Source organism: Sinohyriopsis cumingii, chromosome 3 (genome assembly GCF_028554795.1).
Source record: "Sinohyriopsis cumingii isolate HCF-2022 chromosome 3, ASM2855479v2, whole genome shotgun sequence".
In the NCBI taxonomy this organism is placed as follows: domain Eukaryota; kingdom Metazoa; phylum Mollusca; class Bivalvia; order Unionida; family Unionidae; genus Sinohyriopsis; species Sinohyriopsis cumingii.
In genome coordinates, this window is record NC_142963.1 from 136,642,082 (window position 1) to 136,666,999 (window position 24,918).

General features: G+C 37.0%; 1 protein-coding gene across 1 annotated transcript in view; it reads left to right on the forward strand.

Annotated features, from left to right (window-relative positions):
• The window catches only part of LOC149803930 (hepatocyte growth factor receptor-like), a 192,745-nt gene that overhangs the window by 127,030 nt on the left and 40,797 nt on the right, over positions 1-24,918 (forward strand). Inside the window, exons 18-21 of the mRNA XM_089953741.1 lie at positions 7,077-7,346; positions 18,325-18,480; positions 18,975-19,182; positions 21,390-21,512. Coding sequence (XP_089809867.1) covers positions 7,077-7,346; positions 18,325-18,480; positions 18,975-19,182; positions 21,390-21,512 — 757 coding nt within the window. The remainder of the gene's footprint in view (positions 1-7,076; positions 7,347-18,324; positions 18,481-18,974; positions 19,183-21,389; positions 21,513-24,918) is intronic.

The following is a 24,918-nucleotide window of genomic DNA, read 5'->3' on the forward strand; positions in this document are numbered from 1 at the left end:
CTGTAGCAAACTAGCACCATGTTTTATCCATTATATTCATCATCATTGGCGACTCGGTCTCGAAAGACCATGCGAATAGCGCCCTTGGGGTGTTGTCTGTCTCTGTTGGCAACGTCTGCTGTGGCTGTGCAGGCCTATACGTGAGTGACAGTCCCTACTGCAGTTGGCGCAGACATACTGGGAAGTCTGCGTTACTGTGGTTGTTGTTGCGTTCTTCTTTCTCTTACGTTTCTCTGCCGCCAACTGGCCTCTCCTCGCATCAGCGACTGATATGCCATTGTTTACCATCAGTCTCCAGGTGCCTCGGTCCTCAGCCAGCTCTTCCCAGCCATCGGGTGAAATGTTGCATGCCTTCATGTCCCTCTTGCACACATCTTTGAAACGGAGTGTGGGGCGTCCGACTCTTCTCATGCCAGTGGCCAGCTGTCCATACAAGATGTCCTTTGGCAGCCTTCCATCCTCCATGCGTCGGACGTGACCCAGCCATCGAAGGCGGCGTTTAATTAGCAGGGAGTACATGCTGGGGGTACTTGCACGCTGCAGGATCTCGCTGTGTGGAACACGGTCTTGCCAGCTGATTTTCAGGATGCGTTTTAGGCACCGTATATGGAAGGAGTTGAGCCGGCGTTCTTGCCTCATGTAGGTACTCCACGTCTCACTTCCATATAGAAGGGTGCTGAGAACGCAGGCCTGGTAGACTCGGACCTTGGTGTGCTCTGTCAGCGCTTTGTTTTCCCAAACCCTCTTTGTTAATCGAGCCATGATGGTGTTTGCCTTTCCAAGCCTTCTGTCCAGCTCCATATCAATCGAGAGAGTGTTGCTGATGGTTGACCCTAGGTAGGTAAAGTTGTTGACTGCTTCCAGGGTGACACCGCTGATTTTGATTGAAGGGGCAATGGTGGTATCTTGCACGCTGACATTTGTTTTTTCCAAGCTGATTGTGAGACCAAACTGCGTGCAGGCAACAGCAAAACGGTCTCCCAGTCTCTGGAGGGCTTCCTCGGTGTGGGCCACAAGAGCTGCATCATCTGCAAAAAGCATCTCCCTGATGAGCACAGCTCTCACTTTGGTCCTTGAGCGCAGTCGTGCCAGGTTGAACAGCCTCCAATAAGACCTGGTGTGTAGATATATGCCATCCGTGGACGTGTCGAAGGCGTAGGACAGGAGCAGGGAGAAGAAGATCCCAAAAAGTGTTGGTGCCAGCACACAGCCCTGCTTCACACCACTGTTAATTGGGAAGGAAGTTGAGGATGATCCATCATACAGGACTGTTCCCTTCATATCTGCATGGAAAGAGATTATCATGCTGAGGAGTTTTGGGGGGCAACCGATCTTACTCAGAAGTTCAAAAAGGCCCTTCCTGCTGACCAAGTCAAAGGCCTTGGTGAGGTCGATGAACATCATGTAGAGTGGTTGACCTTGCTCTCTGCTCTTCTCTTGGAGTTGTCGTAGGGAGAAGATCATGTCTGTCGTCGACCTGCCTGCTCTGAAGCCGCACTTGATTCCGGGTACACACGGTCTGCCAGCAACTGCAGCCTGTTGAGTATGATGCGGGCATACACTTTACCAACCATACTCAAGAGCGAGATCCCTCTGTAATTATTACAGTCACTGCGGTCGCCCTTGTTTTTGTAAAGGGTCACAATTGTGGCATCACGCATGTCTTGGGGGACTACTCCTTAATCCCAGCAGCGGCAAAGTAGCTCGTGCAGTGGTTTAATCAATGCTGGTTTTCCACGTTTGATAGCTTCGGGCGGGATGCTGTCACTACCTGGTGCTTTGTCGTTTGGAAGGCAGTCGATTGCTTTGCTGAGCTCCTCTAAGGTTGGCACTTTGTCGAGCTCTTCCATGGTGGGCAGATTCTTTATGCTGCTGAGGGCTGCATCAGTGACTGACGTTTCTCGGGAGTATAGTTCTGAGTAGTGCTCCACCCATCTGGCCATCTGTTGCCCACGGTCTGTGATCTTCTCTCCCGTCAGGGATTTCAGGGGAGCGACCCCTTTCACTGTAGGGCCTAGAGCCTTCTTGATGCCACTGTACATGCCTTGGATGTGTCCGGACTCGGCACTGCGCTGGATTCCTTCACACAGTTGTTGCCAGTACTCGTTCGCACACTGTCTAGCAATGCGTTGGGTGTTACTTCGGGCACTTCTGAGAGCAGCAAGCGTCCGTTCATTAGGGCATTTTTTGTAAGCTATGAAGGCTTTTCGTTTCTCCTCGATTTGTGGTTCCATCCTTGATAGGTGTGCATTGAACCAGTCCTGGCTGGGTCGTTCCTTCTTGCCAAACGTTGACATAGCTGTACTGTAGATGGCACCCTTCATGGCGTTCCACTTGGCTGTAGCGTCATACTCAGGCAGGTCCTGGAGAGCCTTGTTCAGGGCAGACACATACTCCTCCACCTTGGCAGGGACTGACATCTGTGCAGTGTTTATGCGAGGACGTCCTTTTGGTTTTGAGCGGTGTAACGCGTGTGGCTGTAGTCGCACTCTGCTGCTCACAAGGGCATGGTCGGAGTCACAGTCTGCACTGTGGTAGGTTCTGGTGGAGAGGACGCTGTTAAGGGCAGAGCGCCTGGTGATGACCAAGTCGAATTGGTGCCAGTGATGAGATCTGGGGTGTTTCCATGACACTTTGTGTTGTGGCTTACACTTGAAGAAGGTGTTTGTGATGCACAGGCCATGGTAGGTGCATAGCTCCAGCAGTCTCTGGCCGTTTTCGTTGGTCTTTCCAGTGCCATGATATCCGAGGCAGGTAGGCCGGGACTCCTGGTCCGCACCTACTCTGGCATTAAAGTCGCCGAGGAGGAATATTGGTTCGTTTTTGGGGCATCCTTTGATCTGTTCGTCCAGCTGCCCATAGAACTGATCCTTCACGTCTTCTGATGACGTGAGGGTTGGGGCGTAGACACTGATGATGTTGACAGGACCTGAAGTAGTGGTGAGGCGGATGGACAAGAGACGCTCAGTGCCCCCTGTGGCAGGTTCAACCGAGGCCAGGAGATTGTTTTTGATGGCAAAGCCCACTCCGTGCTGACGGGGCTCCTCAGGTTTTCGACCCTTCCAGAAGAAGGTGTAGTTTTCCTCTCTGAGGGAGCCACTAGAGGCGAGCCTGGTTTCCTGGAGGGCAGCTATGCTGATATTTAGTCTGGTGAGTTCTCTATCGATGATGGCCGTCTTTCTGGTGTCGTCCACTTCTCTGAGGTCGTCGGAGATGCCTGTACACATGGTGCGCACATTCCAGCTTGCAAATCGAAGAGCTGGAGTCTTCTTTATTGGTTTTTTGTTTCTTTTGTCTGGTGTGGAATTGCCGTCTGCTTGTCATGCTGAACAACACACTGAGCTCCAGACACCCACTGGAGCAGGCAGACGATGGCGGGTCAACACCTTATTGACCGGGGGCTGCCCGGCTTGAGGCGGGCGATAGTTGGCCAGTGGGACATGATGATCCCTCCCACCGTCAAAGCTGACCCGTGGCGCCCCTTCCCTACGCCAATCGGGTGGGACTTATAACCCGTACACTGTCAGCTTCCGTGTTGTTTCATCACTCAGTAGCGAGACTGGAGTGTCCTCTCCAGGGCGCAAGCCTGGGCGTGGAGTATGGAGATCCTGGGCTGCCCAGACGTCAGGATCCCCCTCTCGTCCTTGCTGGTGGGGTCCAAAGGAATGCTGAGCATGACATTTGGCACCAGTTTGGATGCAGGAGCTGCCGGAAGGAGGTCGTAGTCGACCCCCAGCCGCCTTAGGGGCTCCACTCCTGATTTTCTGTCTGGGTTTACTCCCATAGCCCTTCCTTCTCCCGAAGATATCCACAAGGCAGTGGAGCCATAATCCAATGGATGGGACTTGGTTGGTTTTGAATCAGAGTTTCCTTCTCCTAGATGAACTGCCTGACAAGGCTAACGAGCTTCATCTGCCCGGGTTTGGGGTCAGAGTTTCCCTTCTCTTAGACTGGTTGCCTGCCAAGGCTAATGAGCCCAGTCTGCCCACCCAGTTATACCGCCGGGTACTCGGTCGCGCCACACAGCAGGCTCTGTTAAAAACAGGGGGCACCGCGTGAAGGTGCTGCTGTGGACACAATAGTGTAGGAGAGGCCATATGCAAGTAACCTCCTGCCCCGCAGAGCGAGACAGTGGTCCTGCGGCGATCATTACACCTGGGAAGGAGAGGCTATGAGAGACGCTTCACTTTCCTTTGGCAAGCGGGACGTCAGGCCCAGGCCATGCACCCCCCATCCATTATATTAGGTTGGATGCAAATAGTAATTATCTTGAAATAAATAAAAAGAAAATGTTTCGGTTCAAAAGAAAATTACACGCCCAATCCACCCTGATAATTAAATGGTGATTACCTTGTAGTCGATCAATTTGGCATTTGTATACTAATTGTTACAATGTTGCAATCTTAACTTAAGTTTGGTGATTAATCTTACACTATATCGTATACTGTGAAAGACATTATGCCCACATATTACAGTCTACTGATAAAAATAATACATTTTGCCTACAGTTTTAGTTATATAAAAAGTGAGAAACTTTGAGTGGAATGTCAAAACCATGGAAAGATATTTTTCAGGGAGAGGCAGAAAACAATATACACAATTACTCAACAAGAAAGCAAATATTTAGTGTGCTTGAGAAATACCACGTGTTTAATGATTTCTTTCTTCCGGTTTCAATAATATTTCTGAAAGTTTAATTTCACTTAAAATTGTTTTCATAACATTCCATTTCGTCACAGTAGGGAAGTCTATCGCTGGCAAAAATATGAAATTAAAACAAAACAACGAACTTTAAAATGACCCAGTAAGAACTGATATGAAGCAGGCATGCGTATAAACAGTACTAAAGCTGGGACAATACAATCAATACTCAAATAGAGCAAATGGGCACTAACATTGATATAAGCAAACTCCCAATTTAGTAAATGTGATTTAAAACAATAAATCAATGCTCAGGTAAAACAAGCGATACAGACAAAAGTGAAGAAAGAAACTAACAAAAGAAGAAGTAAAACCCAAATGAAACAAGTCAATGTTAAACGATGTAATGGTCTCTTCAAAATAAGATCAATGCAAAAAAGAAAACCAACAATAAAAACAGATAAAGATGCACACACATAAAACACCCTTGCAAAAGTAGTATTGGCAACTGAACGAATCATAATAGTCAAATGATCAAGTTTGTGAACGAACAGAGCCCCCCCCCCCCCCGCATTATAAGGGGAAAATAAATTTACTGAGCTAAGGAGAGCATATCGATTGAACATCAGTTGAGACAAGATCACATAATTAAGGCCGTAAGGCAGTTAAAAAAAGCAGCTGATTCCTTCCCAAAAGCCAAAATAGCTGCACAGGTGTATCAAGGCCATAGCCCACTTCTATGACCCCAGTGTCTCAGCAAAAGATTGACCTCCAATTGACCAGGGCAATTTCATTACGCACATACACTTATTTCAAAGGGTTTGTAGAGCATGTATATCTTTGAAGTGATTATTTTCATTGTCTAATTAATTCGAAAAAATTCATTAGAGTCTCAAGAAGTACTGAATCATGCAATTTTGTGAGGGAGACAAACAGATAGACAGAGAGCTAGAGAGAAAGAGAGAGAGAGAGAGAGAGAGAGAGAGAGAGAGAGAGAGAGGAAGAATGTTAAATTGTCTGTTTTTGGATTCTGGTTTTACTGTGTATTCTAGACATAAAGATGTTCCCTTACATGGAAAATTAAAATCACATTGTTTGGGGAACATACAACACTTTAAATCATGGTTGTTAAAGGGTCATAAATGTAATTATATTTATAATATTAACCATTATGTTGTGACAGATACAACATTGTTGGATAAAATAGATAAGTATGTATGTCATAAATACTCAAAACACAATATTAATATAATCAAAATAGTGAGATAATTCCTTGGGATTATAAATCCATTCTGTATTGACAGAAACTACAGACATACCGATACAGTGAAAACTATACCTTGGTACGTGCCACCAGAATAATGTATCGCAGTAAACCGGTATACCGGGTATACCATGCAAATATAATTCATGGTCATATCTTCATGGGAGTTTCACTAACTGACTTCTTACACAATATATTTGGTCATAAATGAAAATTGTGCCAATATGATATCTAGCCTGGTCACGAAATACTAATTTTGAAAATATTATTACAGAGAATATCAGATATGTTTTCAGCACTCAGCAGTTCAAAAGGACAAATGGTAGCATGTTCGAATCTTCAATTCCTGGAACGTCTTTTCAGACAGCAAAAGAGCACTCCCTTCGAGGGAATGATACAATACAAAATATTGAATTTATTCTTTGTCGTTTAGGTTTTTACAATTTTCCAACATAGTCATTAACCATGAAAATGTATGGGATACATAAAACAAGCAGCTCACATTTAAAGACTATGTACAAGTGATACTGTTCAATTGTTATGGTGAGAGTTTGAATATGCGAACAAATTTCGGAACTTCATGCTACTTGCCTACAATATATTAATTTCATTATTTTCTGTTTTAATTTTTTAAGTCAAACAGATTTTTATAGTTAATTTTAATACATTTTCTAATGCCTGCGTTAGTAAACAGCAATACAGTGGTATACTTTTCTAGCAGTAACTGTATCGTCCTTAATATCAAGACTGTGTATTGCACTTTCTTAAATTCACATAACTCACATAATAAATTGTAGGGGGGTCGGTTTCTGCATTTTTAAATTGCTGCAAATTATGAATTTATGACAATGCAAAGGTTTAATTTGTACAAATTTTAGAAGTGCTGTGACATGAGCTGGTTTTGTTCATAATATGGTAAACTTGGTTTTGTTGATATTGGATAAAACCAGACACTTGATATAATGAAGCACATGTCAGTGACATTTTCTATTTTGTATAGTGTATCTGACCTTGCGTATAATGAATTGCAGACCTTTGATTTTTGTGAGTCATTTGAGTTTTGTGATATACGCGAAATCCGAGCACAGAATGACTCCATATATGTTATAGCATATATAGCTTCATAAATAAAATAAAAGAGTCACATGAACCTTTTTCCATGCTTTCCCAGGACTGTAATGTTACAAATGCAACAACGATGCACTGCTATTCTCCACAAGTGAAGTCCCTTAACAACAGTTGCAGCACGAACCCAGCCATGAAGGAAATGTACAGCTATGGATTTATTCTGGACAATGTCACAAACGTCTTAAATCTAACAAAGGAAGACACAGATAGATTTGGAACCTTCAGTATCGTATCAGACCCAATTATCCAGGAATTCACAAGAAATTTAGACAAAACCTACCAATATGAACCAAATAGTGACTTGATAATCAACGTAAGTATATTTTGGTTTTATGACTCACCTCAAATGTTGTAGGGATATATAGTTTTACCCTTATCTGTCCATCCATGTGCATGTAATCATTTTAAAGCTTGGCTTTCTCAGGCAGGGTCATTTGTGTCCCATAGATTTATTTTTTTCCTTATTAACCTCAAAGACATTTACAAACGAAATATTCTTCAATCATCTGTTCATCATGTACAAACGTTCAAAATGTTGCTTATCTGATTTTCTTTGGTAATATTTATCAGGTTGTTTATTTGGTGTTGGAAATAGTCATGTGATTATCTATACAATGTTATTTGGTAATATTTTATATTTTAAATTTAAAACAAAACATTTTTAACTTCTAAGATTGGTCATTGGTTTGTGCTATGTCTTCATATGGCAAAAATAATAAGTTTATTTGCATTCCCAAACGATATTAATTTGCTTTCTTTGGTATCCGAAAACACAACGATGGAGAACAATATTTAATAAAGCAACAAACTTGGCACGTACAATAATGTGCTAGCAGTGAGGCAAACAATGCAAGTTTCCTATCTTTGGATGCACATTGAAAAATGAAAAGCATGGCTTCTGTGGTTGTTTTATTTTGTACATGTCTATCAGCTAGAAATATACTACCATAAAGATATGATTTTATCTGCATGATTCACCAAGTTATTAGTCCCCCATCAGTCTTCATAATATAATTAGTGTTCATAAAACTCAACAGTAAAGAAGTGCTCAGATTCATCACCACAGATAAAATAAAAGAAGGTGTAGTTTACACTATTGTATCCAATGATTGTCATTGTATGGTGTCTTGGTTTACATTATTGTATTCATAGTATCCTATGAATGTCCTAGTTAAATAATAAAACATAAAACGTTTAGTAGATTCCTAGATATGTCTTAGCGCAGTCAATATAATGCAATAACTATGCATTGCACACATCTTCTCATGATTATAATGAATCAATAAATCTAATTGGAAACTTACTGTATCTTGATTTTCTTTGTGGTGTTTTTCTATTGAATTAGAGTATATATATATATATATATATATATATATATATATATATATATATATATATATGTATTTAAATAATAATTCTTGACAATAACAAATCATCACTGTAAGAAAAAACGATAGCTTTACAGGAACGTTATACAGTTTAATGTTAGTCATGATATATAACATGCTTTTGAATTATAACAGGTTTCTAAGTAACTGATGTTTGCTTCCACTCTTCTCAGATCATGATACATGTTTCTTTGTTTTCCGATTGCATTACAATATATTTTTAATATTATAGTTGTTTTTAGCAAACCTTTTCACTCCTCTAATCAAGTCGTATATATAGGTGTGTTTAATTCTTGCAACTCCATAGTCGCAAATTAAATAACAAATAAAAGCAAAACCAACAAGTTTTCTAAAACGTGTAACAAGCAATTTAATTATCAATGCTATAAATGAAAATGTTTTAGGAACTTGCAGTATTATGAAGTGAATGCAAAATGCTCATTATAAAGGTTTAGGAAAGTTCTAAATAAATGGAATGTTCCGTATAAGTTTCAAAACCAAAAATATTCCGGTTCTACGAGAACCGTTACGTTGTCAAGATGGCATTGTCTAGAATTTCTTTGAATAATTTATAACAATTACAGAATAATATTATATTCCAAATAATGAGCACTTTCTATTTCCACTGGACAACTGAATCAAGTGTTTTTTCCTCTCGGATAATATATAAGTTAAACATGAAACACGTCTGCAGACTTAAAACAGGAACACCAGACATGAGAATGACTCTCAAATCAGAATGAATCTAATTGATCAGTTCTCTCCTTATCAATACCATATGTTGTGACTGTATTTAACAAGAGACTCCGCATGACAATTAATAGGAATATGTATTTCACCTCGCATATTTCACACTAGACCAAATTAAAAAATATAATACATAGAAGAAATTTCTAAGTCCTCTTTGTATGCAAAACTAATATTGCTTTATCAGTTTATGTCATTGTCAAGCCATCTTTAGAAAAAAATTTAGTGCATAACCTCTTTATATAACTTTGTGCACTTGTGACTGTCATATAAATGTCGAGAATAATTCATTTGATTCCCGGATAAAATTGTGTATGAGGATGTGTTAACGAAATGTTTTATTTTCATAACTGTTATTTTATCAATTGGTGTTAAGGGTCACTTTTCCCAATGTTTTAGCCATTTTACGATTATTCCTATTTTAGTTTCAAAATTCATCTTTACCATTTTACCCAAATCCACAGAAAATGTGATGACCAATGATGTAAATTCAATTATCCACTGTAATTTTAACCTAAGATAAAAAAGTACATGCACTCTACGTTTTGCTTCCTATCCAAGCCGCTCTTGTTATGGCAATATTTCGAGTCAGTCCTGAAATCCTTCCATACATGTTGGTACTTCTAAGGAGAGGATTCCAAGGATTCCTAAGACATATCAATAATTAAAGTACTATATCTACAATATGTGACATTACACACTTTGTTTCTTTAGCATGACAGCTTATATGTTTATTGTTGCTTACTAGTATAGGCAATATTTATGCACTTAAAAAAGAAGATACAGAGATATTGAATCACCCGTATGCAACTTCTGGAAACGTTGAAAAACTCTCAAAGGAAGCCTTTTGAAAACTGCCATTGAGATATTTTAACTAAAAATTCCCCAATTCAAAAATAAAGATTTTAAAACATCATATGTGAAAGCATTTTTGCTATGTTTCATTTCTTTCAAATTTTCAAATACTTCTGTTTGAGTAGATATGCCTTCTAATCTAAAAGATGATAGCCCTAAGAATTGTATAGTTTCTGAGAAGGACCTCTAGGAGTATATCTTCTCACTGGTCCTTCTCTTTATTGTAGAAAGTTATACAATACTATTTAGCTTCCCAATGATTATCAACTTTATTAGTAATCATTTCATTTTCATCTTTAATCAAATTTGCAATTTTTGTATTTACATAGTTTACATAGTTTATATTGTCTAGCTGACACAAGTATTAGTTCGTTTTCTTGTTTTCTTCAACCCATTATACTGGATTTACTGGATCTAATAATACTTCACCGAAGCTTTTTGTGTCTACTTTCAAGCCCTCTTTTTAGACTCTAATATTTCTAAATTATACGGTTCCGTGTACTCATTCACTAAGGACTGTAATTGTTGCCAAAGTGCATTGTCTTATTTTAATGTACACGTCTTTGTTATAAGAAGCCTACGAAATGGTACTTCCACGAGTCACCATGTAAAGCATTGATTACTAATCAAGTTACTAATCAATAATAAATCTATGAATAATCAATTTGGGATAGTAAATCTGAATTCGATATATTGTCAATATTTCAACCACAACCAGTTGTAGCATGTTGTAATTATAATCTCTTCATGTAAATTTCGATTTCATCAATACATTTGTTATCAACAAGGTACGGGATCCAATGAAGCTTGTTTTAGATGACTTTATATTTTCTTGTATATCTCTTAAATCCTGTCTGTGTGTTCTATAAAGCATGACTAAGATTAGTTTTATCAATATTTATATAGTTGTATGAAGTTAAGTGTGGTTCTAGAACCAAGTTGCTGTATCATCATATAGTAATAGACTCATTTTTATAGTCATGTATGCTATCACTTATACTATTGTAAACTTGTGTGCAATCATTATTTATTTTACATGTAAACATAATTAAAGAAAGATAATTTCACCAAATTCAATATCTAATGCAGTCAACGTATCAGCAGGATACATCAGTTTATATCAAAGTTATTGATGAACAGAACAAAAACTCCTCTAGGGGCATTAGGTAGAGTGTACTAAAGCGCTCACCGTTACGTATCACTGCCGCCTCACCTCCGTATGCGTGTGGCCCAGTATTAAGCTTGAACAATTTGGATACGTGAGAAAGTTTGCCAGTAGATTCTCGTGGGTCGTGGTTCTTTCCGGGCTTCCCCAGGGTTTTTCTTCCACCATTTTACTGGTCAGCATGTGTAGCCTATAAGGTGCTGAAACATTGCGTTAAAACCTACAACAACAATAACAACAACAAACTCCTCAGGAGTTTGACCCGTAACAATTGGACATACATGCTTAACCCCTTCTACATAAAATTTCATCCTCTCTAAAATAAATATCTTTTAAGCAACGTATACAACCTTGTTTTATTCTAAGATAATTCAAACTATTCTTACATTTAACAAAATCCCCCCAACGATTGGCAGATTATTGTTATGTTTGAGCAGTTCAATCTTAGTGTAAACAATAATAACATCCTCACATATACAGATAGATATACATATGTATTAGTTTTGAAAAATATATATTTATATATATTTATACCAATACTTTAAGATCCAGACTGATAGTGATTATAATTTAGCAATATTTCTAAAAGTTTCCAATCGCAATAGCAAGAAGATGTTAGTTCCACTTTAATATACTTACTTCTAAAACAATCAATGGAATTACATAAAAAATAATTTCATTAAATATTCATGTTTGATTAGCGGAGAAACAAGTATCAAATATGTCAGCAATTTTTCAATCAAATATACTTAAATATTGACAGGCAAACGTTGGTAGGATTTTTCTATTGAGATGAAGAGTTTCGACAAATCATCAATTTCTCTAATGCTGAATTTTTTAACAATTGATGAGTTTAGCGAACATGTTGCAATCAAATATTCATGCTGTTACAATACAATATTTCACTCAATTTAATTATAATTTGGCAATATGTCTTAACGTTTATAACCGAGATAGCAAATAGATGTTGGTCCCATTGTACTATGCTTAATTCTAAACAAATCAATGGAATTACAAAAAAAGCAATTTCATTAAATATTCCTGTTTGATTAGCGGAGGATAAAAAGTACCATCTAAGTCGGCAAAATTTTGATGAAATAGTCTGAAACATTAACAGGCAAACGCCAGTATTTTTTTTTATATCGAGATGAAGAGTTTCTAAATATCTTCAATTTCTCTAATTCTGCATTGTTTTAAACAATTGGTGAGTTTAGCAAACACGTTGCTATTAAACATTCATGCTGTTTCGATACAATATTTCACTCAAGTTATGAAAAGAGTTTGTAGTTAGCTTTGTGAGGTCTTCTCCTATGAATATCTGTCATCCTTTCAACATTTCCCTTTTCCTCAGGACACTGAAATGAATTAGCAAAGCATCGGTCTAATGGTATTGTTATCAAATCTGCCAAGTCCATAGGCTTTGTTTATATCACTCTCATAAGACCATCCCCGATTTACTACTCAGTATATTTAGCACATTTATAACACACAGGTCTTAAGTTTACCATTTGTCTAGGTTATATATTTTGATAGAATTCTTAGAAAGACATTGAAATGGTCCTTAAACTTCTTGTTATCGGTCTAAAATCGGTAATGTTCTGTGATATTTTTTTTGTTTCTCCAGGATTTTAATTCTACTATTCTAGTACTCAAATTCTTATTCTCAATTTTAGCCAATTTATTCTCAATTTACGTAGAGCCGATTCATTCTCACAAACACTGTTTATTTCATCCTTGGGTATTGACATCTTATTCTCTAGATCATCCTGTGTTTCTATATTTATCTATTAGAGTTATGATGTTAGCGTTTGTGACAAGCAGACTAATTTTGGAGTCTGTATAAACTCATGCATTGGCTGATGTTTTGTACAAGGCATATAATTATCAGCTACATTCGTTATTTTATACATCTCTTTGTGATTCATTCAATATGTTTGTTTGTCGTGACTAGATCATGAAAATATTCTGTCACGTATTGATTATTAGCTGCCAATTTAAGAATTATTATTCATTATTTCTTGAGACGTCATAAGGCAGAAAAATCAGCTGTTACAAATTGGGTAATACTACGTATATGTGCGCTTATTACGTAAAGTGGAGTTAACACATATTTATTTACTTTAATGTACTTGATGGTGTCACACATATAAGATGTCGCACATATAAGACATTCCAGCAAATAATTCAACGTATATTTCGTACCTTACATTCCTTACATACGAAGGTAGATCAGTTCACTCATGCTAATGGATACATTTAAATATACATCTATGTTGCCTTTATAGACTTGCCAGTGTACCCATCAACCGCCATCTTTATGCATTGGCTGAGCAGAATAACATTCTTAACCGACTTCATTTGGAACTCTTAGAAGCTCCAAGGGATAGTCAGACTTGTAGGAGTCCTATGATATCACTTTAATTTTCTCTCCACTGAATCTGAAGAAATACTATTCACGGGCAACATCCAATTCCATTCTTATAACCTGAAATATATACTTTATAAAGAAAATGAAAACACACGTACTTAAAGACTGGGTTTACGTCTCAAGTGACAATATTTCGTGGCTTATCTGGGCTCATGTTATAAAATAACTTAATATATGTACTAATACGTGAGGATTTCATGGACCATTCATTATCAGATATTCTCAGTGTTTAAAATAACATTGCCTTGTCAGTATCGATGCATGACACTGAAATGTACTGTCGATTACCAAAGAATCTGTGTGAACTAATGTTACCTCAGAAAAACAAAAAGGATTATCTTCCTTCATCGTATACCAAACACTCCGGCATCTCCATGCCAAATTGTACAGCTTATGGTAATGTCAGCAAAGCTGTTCTTGACATTCTTTGGTCATGATGCTATCACTTTATATAATCAGTGTTACTATGGGGGAGGGTTCTTCCCTGGAGGATGAAGTTGACAATTATATAGAAGTAAGAATATGTTTTAGTGTCATGGAAGTCTAATGGTAAGAGAAATCTAACATGACAAGACTAGTGGAAACCAGACCTGTAATGTTCGGTGTGGAACTACTGAAAGTATTTTACTTACATGATCATCAGCTATTGTATTCATTATGTTTCGCAATAAGCTTAAATTGGAAACGATAGATGAGATTGATTAATGCCATTAAATAGAAAACGCTTCATTTCTAAAATAACCTGGTTCTGGAAACCATGATATGAACTTTTTTAAATTGATCGTTTAATCAGGACGCAAAAGGATCTATATCATGAATAATAAACTTTCTGTATGCACACTCTTTGAACAATAATACTCGTTTTAGTATCCATTTTGTAGTGTCTGAAAACAATCTAGAAATTATATCAGAAAGTATATTATCTTTGTAAACAATATGGACTGCTCACATGTATATCTTCTGTTCCTAACACCGTTCTTAAATCTATATGCCCACATGACCCAGCTGAATACACGGCATTCTGCCCATATATTTAATATATGAGATTGTTGCTAGATTGAATCCGAATATGATTGAATAGTAAAAATATTGCTCTAGTCTGATACATTTTACCATTCACTACCGCACCATTTTCGTACTGTCATTCTAGTACAATGATACAATGTTTATTTCTTATTATCAAAAGTGTTGCTCTGACAGTGACTCTGTATTCTATCATGTTCCCAACTCTAGGCAATGTATTGATAGTTATCTCCACATTTTGTCGATCTAGCACAAATTCACCTTTTTTGACAAGCCACATAATCTCCCCGACCAGAGAGACTGCCTCAGTCGAAATAATAAATGCAATCCTCTCTTTTCGCATAAATTTTCATTCTTATCCGAAATATGTTGGTATCACCATTCCATCTCCTTAATATTATGTTTTATTTAGTTTTATTTTATTATCAAAATCGCTGTTCTTACTATGTCATTATATTTTATCACGTTCCATACATCTTTAGTGCGTTGGGGCTTCCAGGAATGTATACAAGTAATTATAAGCACACCAAGGAATAATGCAAATATTTTACTATAATTATTTTTTTATCAAAAGGTTTCTTGGCAAGATAATCAAGATTTTTCCACTTTATATTTAGTAAGAAAAATCTTCAACTGCACAGAGTCCACCACAAATCAAATTTACATATTGATTATGACTCTTAAAGACGTCAGTGGTTCAGTCATAATCCAAGAATGTTATGAACAGTGATTGCTACCATCCAAATTAAGTGTGTCCTCAATATAGTAGAAACACCTAATGCACTTTTGTCTGAAACATTCATACAAAGTTTTAATGATCTTAGTGAACACCACTGGAGTAGAAGAGTTGAAAGCAGACATATTTGCTCATTTGAAATAAACTCCAGAAACTTTATCGTTGTGTTGGAATACTAGCGTAAGTATCATTCGATTCAATTGAAGCAAATGTAATATATTTCTGGATGAGAGCTAAAACAACCTTAAGTGTTTATCCCTTGAAATATTCATAATTCGCGAATATAGTCAATTGTTTTATGTTGGTAATTGTTTGGAATTTCTTCTATTTTCTACCCCAACATGGTCTAAAATGCATGGATCGCTTTGTGAAACTGTTTCATATAGTAATAGAGTGCTTTAGTTGTCACACATTTATTTCCACAGTTATAAGTTTCTTCTGCTATTGAAGGATATTTTAACTCTCTATCAAACATCACCTATAAATAGAATATACCATAAGGATATATTTATATTGCAAAGACTAGAATGTTTTCGTGTTATGTGTTGATGTACCTACTTCTAAGCGATACATGGTTTTGCACCTGACCAATGATAGTAACAGCTGAAATGAAGCTGTTTGCATTAACATTAACGGCAATTTAGCTCTTTAGTAAGTGTGCAAATTTATCAATAGGAATAATCGCTGCAGCAGCACGGTGCCGTTAATCAATAAAGGCTTTGCCATAAGAATGACGTCGTTTGTTTATATCATTCCAGATTTCTAGATTGCGAAGTGGCATGGCCTAATTAACTAAAATTGTCTGGGGTCGCATACTTTTCTATTGGTTGCACACATAGAAGTGCCTGCTGCATTGGTCAACTCAGCCAAGGATATAGAAATGGACTGCCATTTTGGGGGCCTTTCTTTAAAGACAAATGTCAAATATTATTAAGATTGCTTATACAAAGACCATTATCACCTGGTCCTAAGCCATACAATGCCTCATTTATTTTGCTACTTAACGAAATTTGCATCATTGTCCTACTCTGGCCAATGTCGCTATAATTCATTTTTAACCTCTACATGTAATTCTAATAGACTTTCACCAAAACACACTATCGATTTCTTGCGTTTTAGCCATATCTGGAGGCATTTCATGTAACCCCAGATTATGCTTCAAAGTCTCTATATTCAGACAAGTCTGAGACTAGACTTGCTCGACTGTAGAACATTGTTGTCTCTTTTGGCTGCAGTAACAACCATGCATGTTGCTGAGGTTCGAACCCTAATTGCAGCAGACTTCAACTTGACTTTTTATATTTGATTGATTTTTCTGCTTCTTACCTCCTTTCACGTTGGAAGAAGTGGCCTAAACGCCATAAAGGAGCAGCTTTTTGTTCTGCAACAAATACCAACCATTTTGAGTTGGCTTTGAACTCATAATTAAGAGGAATTCGGTTTTTTGTGTAGCCTTTTTAAATACACAAATTGAAAATAGAGCGATTAACAAATGTAGCTTAGACTAGATCCTTAGCTGATTTCATAAAAACCTCAATTCTAAACAAGTAAATACGAATTTATTATCGTACCATTCCTTTATATCGCCAGAATAAATATGAAATGCACGTTTCAAGTGTCCAGTTTATATATATGCACTGTTTGACTGGTAATACATTTACCTTCTCTTTGATCACTCCTGCTTCCCCCGATGACAGAATAACATGCTATGTAGATGAAAATATAGGCTTGATGCAAAATAATGTATTTCTCAAGATAGTTACGTCTTTATTTACAACTGATTAAAGCAAACCTGGCCATTGTCTCATTACAGGCAGATACAATCGAAATATACTATCAAATGAGTCCAGTTATTTTCTGTCGAAATTATATGTCTAGGAAGCACGTAGTTGTCTAGACAGGTATAAAAATTTACAAAGCATTAACACATACGTTTGGCAAGTAATGAATGATGTTACATGAAATAAAGAGAAAATAGAATAGTCCATGTTTTGAATAAAAATTCCAACATAAATATGTACTTCACACATAAAGGCGATAGTCATTTTCTGCATTACAAAACATAACAAGTAAAACTTTTTAATCACGTAAGCACTTGACTTCAGCAGATTATGCAATATTAAAGATTACATAGAAGTTTGAGTGATTACTTGACTACTGTGACACATGAAACCCGGGAAATAATTATGATAATGTATAACCAAAATTATAAAGGTGAAATAACAGGGCGTAAAGACAAATCTTACGAATTTCCATTTTTATCTGAATGTTTGCTTGAAAAGTATTTTGATTTGATTATGCCATTTGAACGAAAACAGAACCACTCTCAACATATCTACATACATAACGCTGCATGTGCTTCTTCTGTGTTATATTAATCAATCAGCTTTCAAGTAACTTCCTCTTTTTAGTGGAATGTGAGTAAACATTTGACATTGGTATGAAGCATGGCCTAATGCTATAAAACAACATTCCTTTAACCAAATACACGAAAACAAATGGCTATGTATTAATGTATTCAAAATCATAATTTGCCTGAGTGAGTTATATTTAATACAGATAAAGCAGAGTATGTGACAAGAATACACGTGGCAATAAAGGAAACTGCATCCCCACCAAAACAGCATTATCAAAGGTTCTAGTGATCACGCGATTTGTATAAACTACTATCATTATGTTAATTCGTTACATTTTTTATTAAATAATTGAATAATTGAGACTTTAGTCCCAAATTACAGATTTTGGTCCCAAGTATTGAAGATATTGGTCTAAAATTACAGGTATTCGGCTTGTGATGTCATACTTGAAAGACTAATATTAATATCTGCTTTTAAACCTTAAGATGAATATTTACACAGCCAATTAAAGCGACTGCAGCTAAAGGCAAGGCTCACACAGGACTGTTTTGTGGAAATTAGCTAATTTCTTTTGCTTATTTGTACTTTTCAGGCCACATGTCTGAGTGGAGTGCCAGAACGAGATGTGAGAGTCTCGATTGGACAAGGTTCCTGTAGCGAAATAATTTTGTCAGAATTCCAAGTCACTTGTAAACCGCCAAAAGATCAGCCCAAGTCCCAAAAGGAGAGTGCCAGTCAAGAAGAAACGGTAAGTATCTAATCAAATACAGGCTTTATGGATTCCAATCTATCTAAGGGACATTATTCAGGTTAACCATCCCTATAGCTCCAGGTTCAACGTTTGGTTACAACATAACATGTACGTATGGGTCGCTGTTTGGATTCAATGACATTGTCATATTCTGGATTAAACGCAACTTCCTTTACCACCAGTGTTAGCAAGACTAATTAAGTTTAGCTGTACTAACGTAGTTTCATGAAATTCTAGCCATGACAAACTGCAGAATTTGAAAATGTATTCAATGTATGGTATATATATATATTCTCTTTATATGTATATATGTATATAAATAAATAAATAAACAAATATATATATATATGTGTGTGTGTGTGTGTTTGTGTGTGCGTGTAAAGTCTAGATGTATCTGTTCCATAATCATTGTTGCATATTGAGTTCCAGCACACAAAGAACATCATATTTAATATATTTTCATTTTAGATGATTTTTATGTTTTTATCTAGGTTAATATAGGTCGCCATATCTCAACGCTGGTTGGATATTACAATCAACAAGCGGTCCCTCCCACAACAAGTACTGGTGGAATGCCAATAATAACTGGTTTGAATGTGGGTGGTGTGGTCCTTGTCATCATTTTCTTTGTCGTTGTCTTGGTACTCAAGAAGCCGATGGATAATCGGGAATCAAATGTCGACGGGGATCGTAATGAAGGTATTTCTGCTATTCAAGGTCACCAAGGAATATAAAAATGGTATATGTTCCACTCATTGGAGGCACGGTGGCTCGGTGGTTTGCATGCTGGACTTGTGATAAGAAGAGTATGGGCTCCAAGCTTACCCAGACCAAGCTGTGTCAGGTCACTGTGATGTATCTATGAGCAAGATAATCTGCTCTAATTGCCCAGCACTGTATAAAATTGTGTGTGTGTGTGTTACAAGCAAATTTGGAAGCTTCTTGTATTGATGGTGAAGCCTTGTTGATCCAGGTCTTTATCATTAGAAAGCCTCTGCATCTGAGGGAATATTTGCAAACTAAGTCTTTTATGTGATTAGGTATTCAAATTCGTCGGATCTATATGAAAAGGTTGGAAAGATAAGTATCAGGTTTTAATGCTTGTATTGTCTTTATTGAAAAACATTATACAGTTGTCCCTCATTATGACCCTGTCCAAAGGGAGCAATGGAGGATACTGTAGAGAAACCACCTTATAATGAAGTACATGATAAAGTACTTCATCCATATAGCACTGTCCATGGGATTCGTAGAGTTTATTGCCTTATAGTGGGAAAGCTTTATAACGAAGTACCGTATACCGCAGTCCTTCGTTATAATACTTGTCGTGGGTACTATGGAGTATAATGTATTAAAGAGAGACAACCTTATTATAAAGTACATGATATAGTACTCCCTCATTAGAACATTGGATGTAGTAGCCATAAAATATACCACCTTGTGAAATGGAATCCATTCCCATGTTTGCATAATAAGAGAAAGGTGTGCTCAAGTAAAATAGCAATGACATACAATGTAAAATAACGACATTAAATTTATGTTAAATAAACATATAACTTTAACAACAACAAATGTAATTGTGTAGTTGTTGAAAATGTGTCAGCACATTGTATTTCTTATTTCATTTCGTTCAAAAAAAATGTTTATAGAAACGGCTACAGATGATGACATCATGGCCTGGATATTAATACAGTTTCACAGCTTTAAGTAGTAACATATTGTTGTTTTGTTGACTATGTCAGGCATAAAGAACCTGATCACATATTATCATATACAAGTGCTTTAATCTATCAAAATTTAGAGGCAGTCCAGGAAATTATTTGTAATGCATGTTCATATTGCATACATCATTTCATTTGAATTCATTCTGTTCGTATAGCAATATGTTTGCGTTCTGTTTTGTTCCATCGGTGTGGAGCATAGTGCCTTATTTGATCCAGACAGCCAGAACTTTGATAATGGTGACAACCAAGAGTATGGAAGAACCGAATTCAGTTTGGGTGCAAGACATTTCAAAGAATATCATAGCAAAGGGAGTTTGCGTGTAATCTGATTCGAGGCCAGGAGCAAATAGTCCTAAACATTTTCAGGGCAAAATCGTCCTGAAAATTGTAATGTTACACAACTACCAAAAGTGCACGTTTGCCAAAACTAGTGACCCTAAGTGACATCTGCATAAGCTGTTTATACTAATGAAGATAGTATCACTTTCGACAAGAGATGTGGAAAACTTACACCCGTAATGTCAGCATGATCGACGCCATTCAGTAATCTGGATACTGATCATCAATTTCATGCTAACTAAAATATGTGGCAGCAGTAGGTAATGCTATTTGACAAAATTAGAATCAAACTGGCTTCACTTAAACTAGAAGTATTCTATTTAAAGAGAAATAGTTTAGTTTTGTGGGAATTCCGACCTCAGTCTGTTAAAAACATGTACAGACCTTTGGCTGCATTCATTACATCAATGGTGGCAAGGAAGACATTAACACCTTTGACGAACTGTCTACTTGCTCTTACAAACAAATGGCATCAGGTCAGTTAGGTGGTGATTACATACCTGAATATATTCAGGAACTAAACTATTGTTTCAGCGTCTAGCAGCAGTGTAGTCCCAGTATGAGTCCAGCACTTGTATCAGTATGCATAGGTGAGGGAACATTGTATATTGACCTACCCATGATTTTAAGGGGACAGCGACATAATGAGGTTACCAGTATGTATAGGTTAGGGAACAATGCAAGTTGTGGATCAATATAATGCCATTTCTGGACATTGACACAACCATACTCATATTGAAATGTTTTGCAGGTAATATTCATAACAGCTCATCAGTCCTGGTGCATAAATTATAAAACTTTAGCATATTTTAAAGAGTGTGCAATTTTGCTTTTATTTTACAGACAATAATGATACTAGTGTGGAAAGTGCACCAGTTATTGACAAGAGCACACTTGCTGTACTAACAGATGCCAGACTGATAATTAACCAAAATCGCTTACGTCTTGGAGATAGTATTGGAAAAGGTTTGTGATGAATATTATTATATTTGTATAAGTATAGTTTAACAGTTCTAGAGAGACAGCTTTTCTACCAGAAGAAATTGCTTTTTCTGAACTGGTCCTTTCTCAATTGTCATTACGTATTGAAACAACACATTAATATTCGAGCATGGAGATAATACAACTCTGAGCATACATGTTCGCTATCGTTTAATCAGAAATGAACTTTCATATCTGCACCTTTTGTGATTTGTCAAAACAAAGTCTTATACGCAAGAATTGTATGAGTTGTATGCCTGAAGCCACTTTCATAAACAGTCTCAAACTCATACTAAACTTCTGGTTTGAAATTTTGCTCAAATGCGACATAAACATTAAGCTTTTATCTCAACTTTGTGATAATTTTTATATTGTATTTGCGTGTGCACCCTCTAAAATTGATATGCAAGATGGTGACTATGCCTTTTTGGTTGTCCCCTTCGGCATTTTCGCTGAAAGTGTCTTTAAATGAATCACTCTTGCAGAAGAAAGTCTGTGATTTAAATTTTAGGAATTAATATGCCAGTACTAAATACAAAATTAGCAAGAAATAATAACTCAACAGAGTTTCCTGATAGTGGTATAATAAATGTGACGTCATATGATTTAAAATATTTAACTTATTAGGTTTAGGTTCATTTTACGAACATTATAATCAGTCTGTTATGCTGTAAAGAACATGTATTAAATATTAGGATTATAACAGTGCCTCCACACAAATCAATTTGCAGTTGCTAATATCTTACAAGTAAGTCATATTGTACACAAAGGGATCCTAGTGTTCTCATGTATTCACTTGTTTGTAATACACGTTCTCGTGAAATTGATGAGTACTAAATTCACAGGATGATGTTTTTACTTAATTGAGAGATTAAAAATAACGATAGCGGACATGAATTTATTTGTCCTTTTCTCACATTTTTTCCAGTAGCATCTACATTTCCCTTTTCAGTGTGGTGTCATTTATTTGTTTATTCATTGCGTGATTTCCACAACTGACTACATTTCCTGTAAGTCTCGCATCATCTGAAGGTATAATGACTGAAAGGAAAGCTATATTTGACAAAAATGCCTGTATATTTCTGTCATATCTTAATGTCGTTTTTGACGGAGTAGAGTAAAGAATAGTTCCTGTACTTCACAAGCCTTTGACAACTTAAATTTGAGATCAGGTCAAGAACACTAATCTTATAATCTTCATATTTTAATAAATTTAGAGTATACGCATTTGGTTATAGCGCCCCATTTTAAGGAATTCTTAGATTTGTGGGATTATCGGAATTCGGCGCAATGGAAATATTCCTAGCCCGAAATAATCAGCCAATTATTAGAAGGAAATTTCACTGAGTGAATTGTTAGTGAGTTTCCATGATGCCATAATTCACTAGTAGTGAATTCCGGCCAAACCGAATGAATGTCAGTGTCGTAAGATAGTTCATATTCAAATCTAATGGTTTACTTTGACGATGTGACTGCAAAGGCAGTATTTACGGTAGAAAACCTGTAAATTACACAAGGGAATAAATGAGAAAGGACTTGGCAGATACTGTTTATGTCGCCAATGTGGGTAAATGTGGTGCAGTTATATTGGCGAAATGTGCCTGGAAAGCATACATTGACTGGCCTAAGGTGGCAGAGTTAAAATAGTTCCAAGCGTTAGGGGTTGCTCATATATTTTCTAACGCATGAACGCTTGTCGTTACGGAAACATGATTAAGATAAAACATGCTGATGTACTGTTGACGGATATTTGGCAGGTTATTTTATATGTGGTCCTGCATTAATTAGAGGAAAATTTAGGTATAAAATGGACACGTCGGGCTTTCTAATTTACAACTGAAGTTGTATGGAAGTCTTTGGAAAGTTGGGGTAAACTTATGACTTCTAGACAGAATCTCGCCAGGGTTTGAAAACCGTTCAGTCAAGTAAATACCCGTGTGCGTGTAACAATATAATCGGAAAATATTATATAGAAGTCACCAATGTATGTAAAAAGTAAAATAAACACTTAATTCTCGACATATTTAATCTGAGAACAATGCCCAGAAACCTGTTGGTATTGCAACAGGATGAATAGAAAAAATAACATTCTCAAGAAGTACTGAGCCCGTGTCAGCAATGATTTTCTTGGTATCACGTGACTATCGCATTGACATAAACTCTCTGCTTAGTACATAATCTTTTCTTCAAATTTCTGCAACATCTACAGATTTCCGGTTGCTGTTTTTTAGAATAAATATTTAAGAAGTTTGTGGGGTTTTTTTTTCATTTTTCGATAAAGATTACGTGACTTTCATTTATATGCTCGATTAGTTTTCACTGAGCAACACTAAAAATGTTTTTTTTGTTGTTCAGATCACATGATTATATGGCATCTGATGGCGAGATCTGTGATAAATTTAAGCAACGTTTTCTTTTATCTCGTCTGTGAAGAGATTAAAGATATAACGAATGTAATGCTTGCAATTTCTGGAAAAATAGATCATATTCTCATTGCTTTTATGCAAATCTATCTCAACGAAAAGTCGTTCAAGTTTGCTAGGCCGGCTAGTAAATGATTACTCTATGCAAACACCAAATGGTGTTGGCAAATTCCAACTTTTCAATAAGCAATGGACTCTGACCCAACACCGAACATACATGTCCAACAATCAAAACTGGGGTGGCAAGAATCAGATGAAACTCTGATTATAGGTAATGGTCATTACAAGACACACCATTCGTATTCTTCTTCTTCTTGGCATCCGTCCGTCTACGGGAGACGATGGCATAGCTCCAAAGTACGCTTTTGCTTATCCTTCTTTTTAGCTCTCTTTTCAGCTTGCTTTATTCTTCTCTTCTCCTCTGCGTTTTGAACTCCCTGCCTGACAGCTAGACGCCAGCTGGAACGGTTCTTTGCACAGCTCTCCCAGTCGTTGACATTGATGTTTGCTGTCTTCATATCCTTCTTGCAAACATCTTTGTAGCGCAGATGTGGTCGTCCAGTTGGTCGTGCACCTTCTGCTAACTCCCCATATAACAGGTCCTTGGGAATGCGACCTGGGTCCATTCTCTTGACATGGCCGAGCCAGCGAAGGCGCCTCTCGCTGAGTATGGAGAACATGCTGTTCATATTGGCGCGTTCTAGAACCTCTGTGTTGGGTAGTTTGTCCTGCCACTGGATGTGCAGAATGCGCCGCAGACATCTCAGGTGGAAGCTGTTGAGTTTCCTCTCGTGTCTTGCATAGGTGGTCCATGTTTCGCTGCTGTAGATAAGTGAGCTGAGCACGCACGCTTGGTAGACACGCAGTTTGGTCTTCTCTGTGAGGTTGGGGTTGTTCCAGACCCTCTGGTTAAGTCTGGCCATCACTGCTGCTGCCTTGGCAATCCTGCCGTCCACCTCAGAATCAAT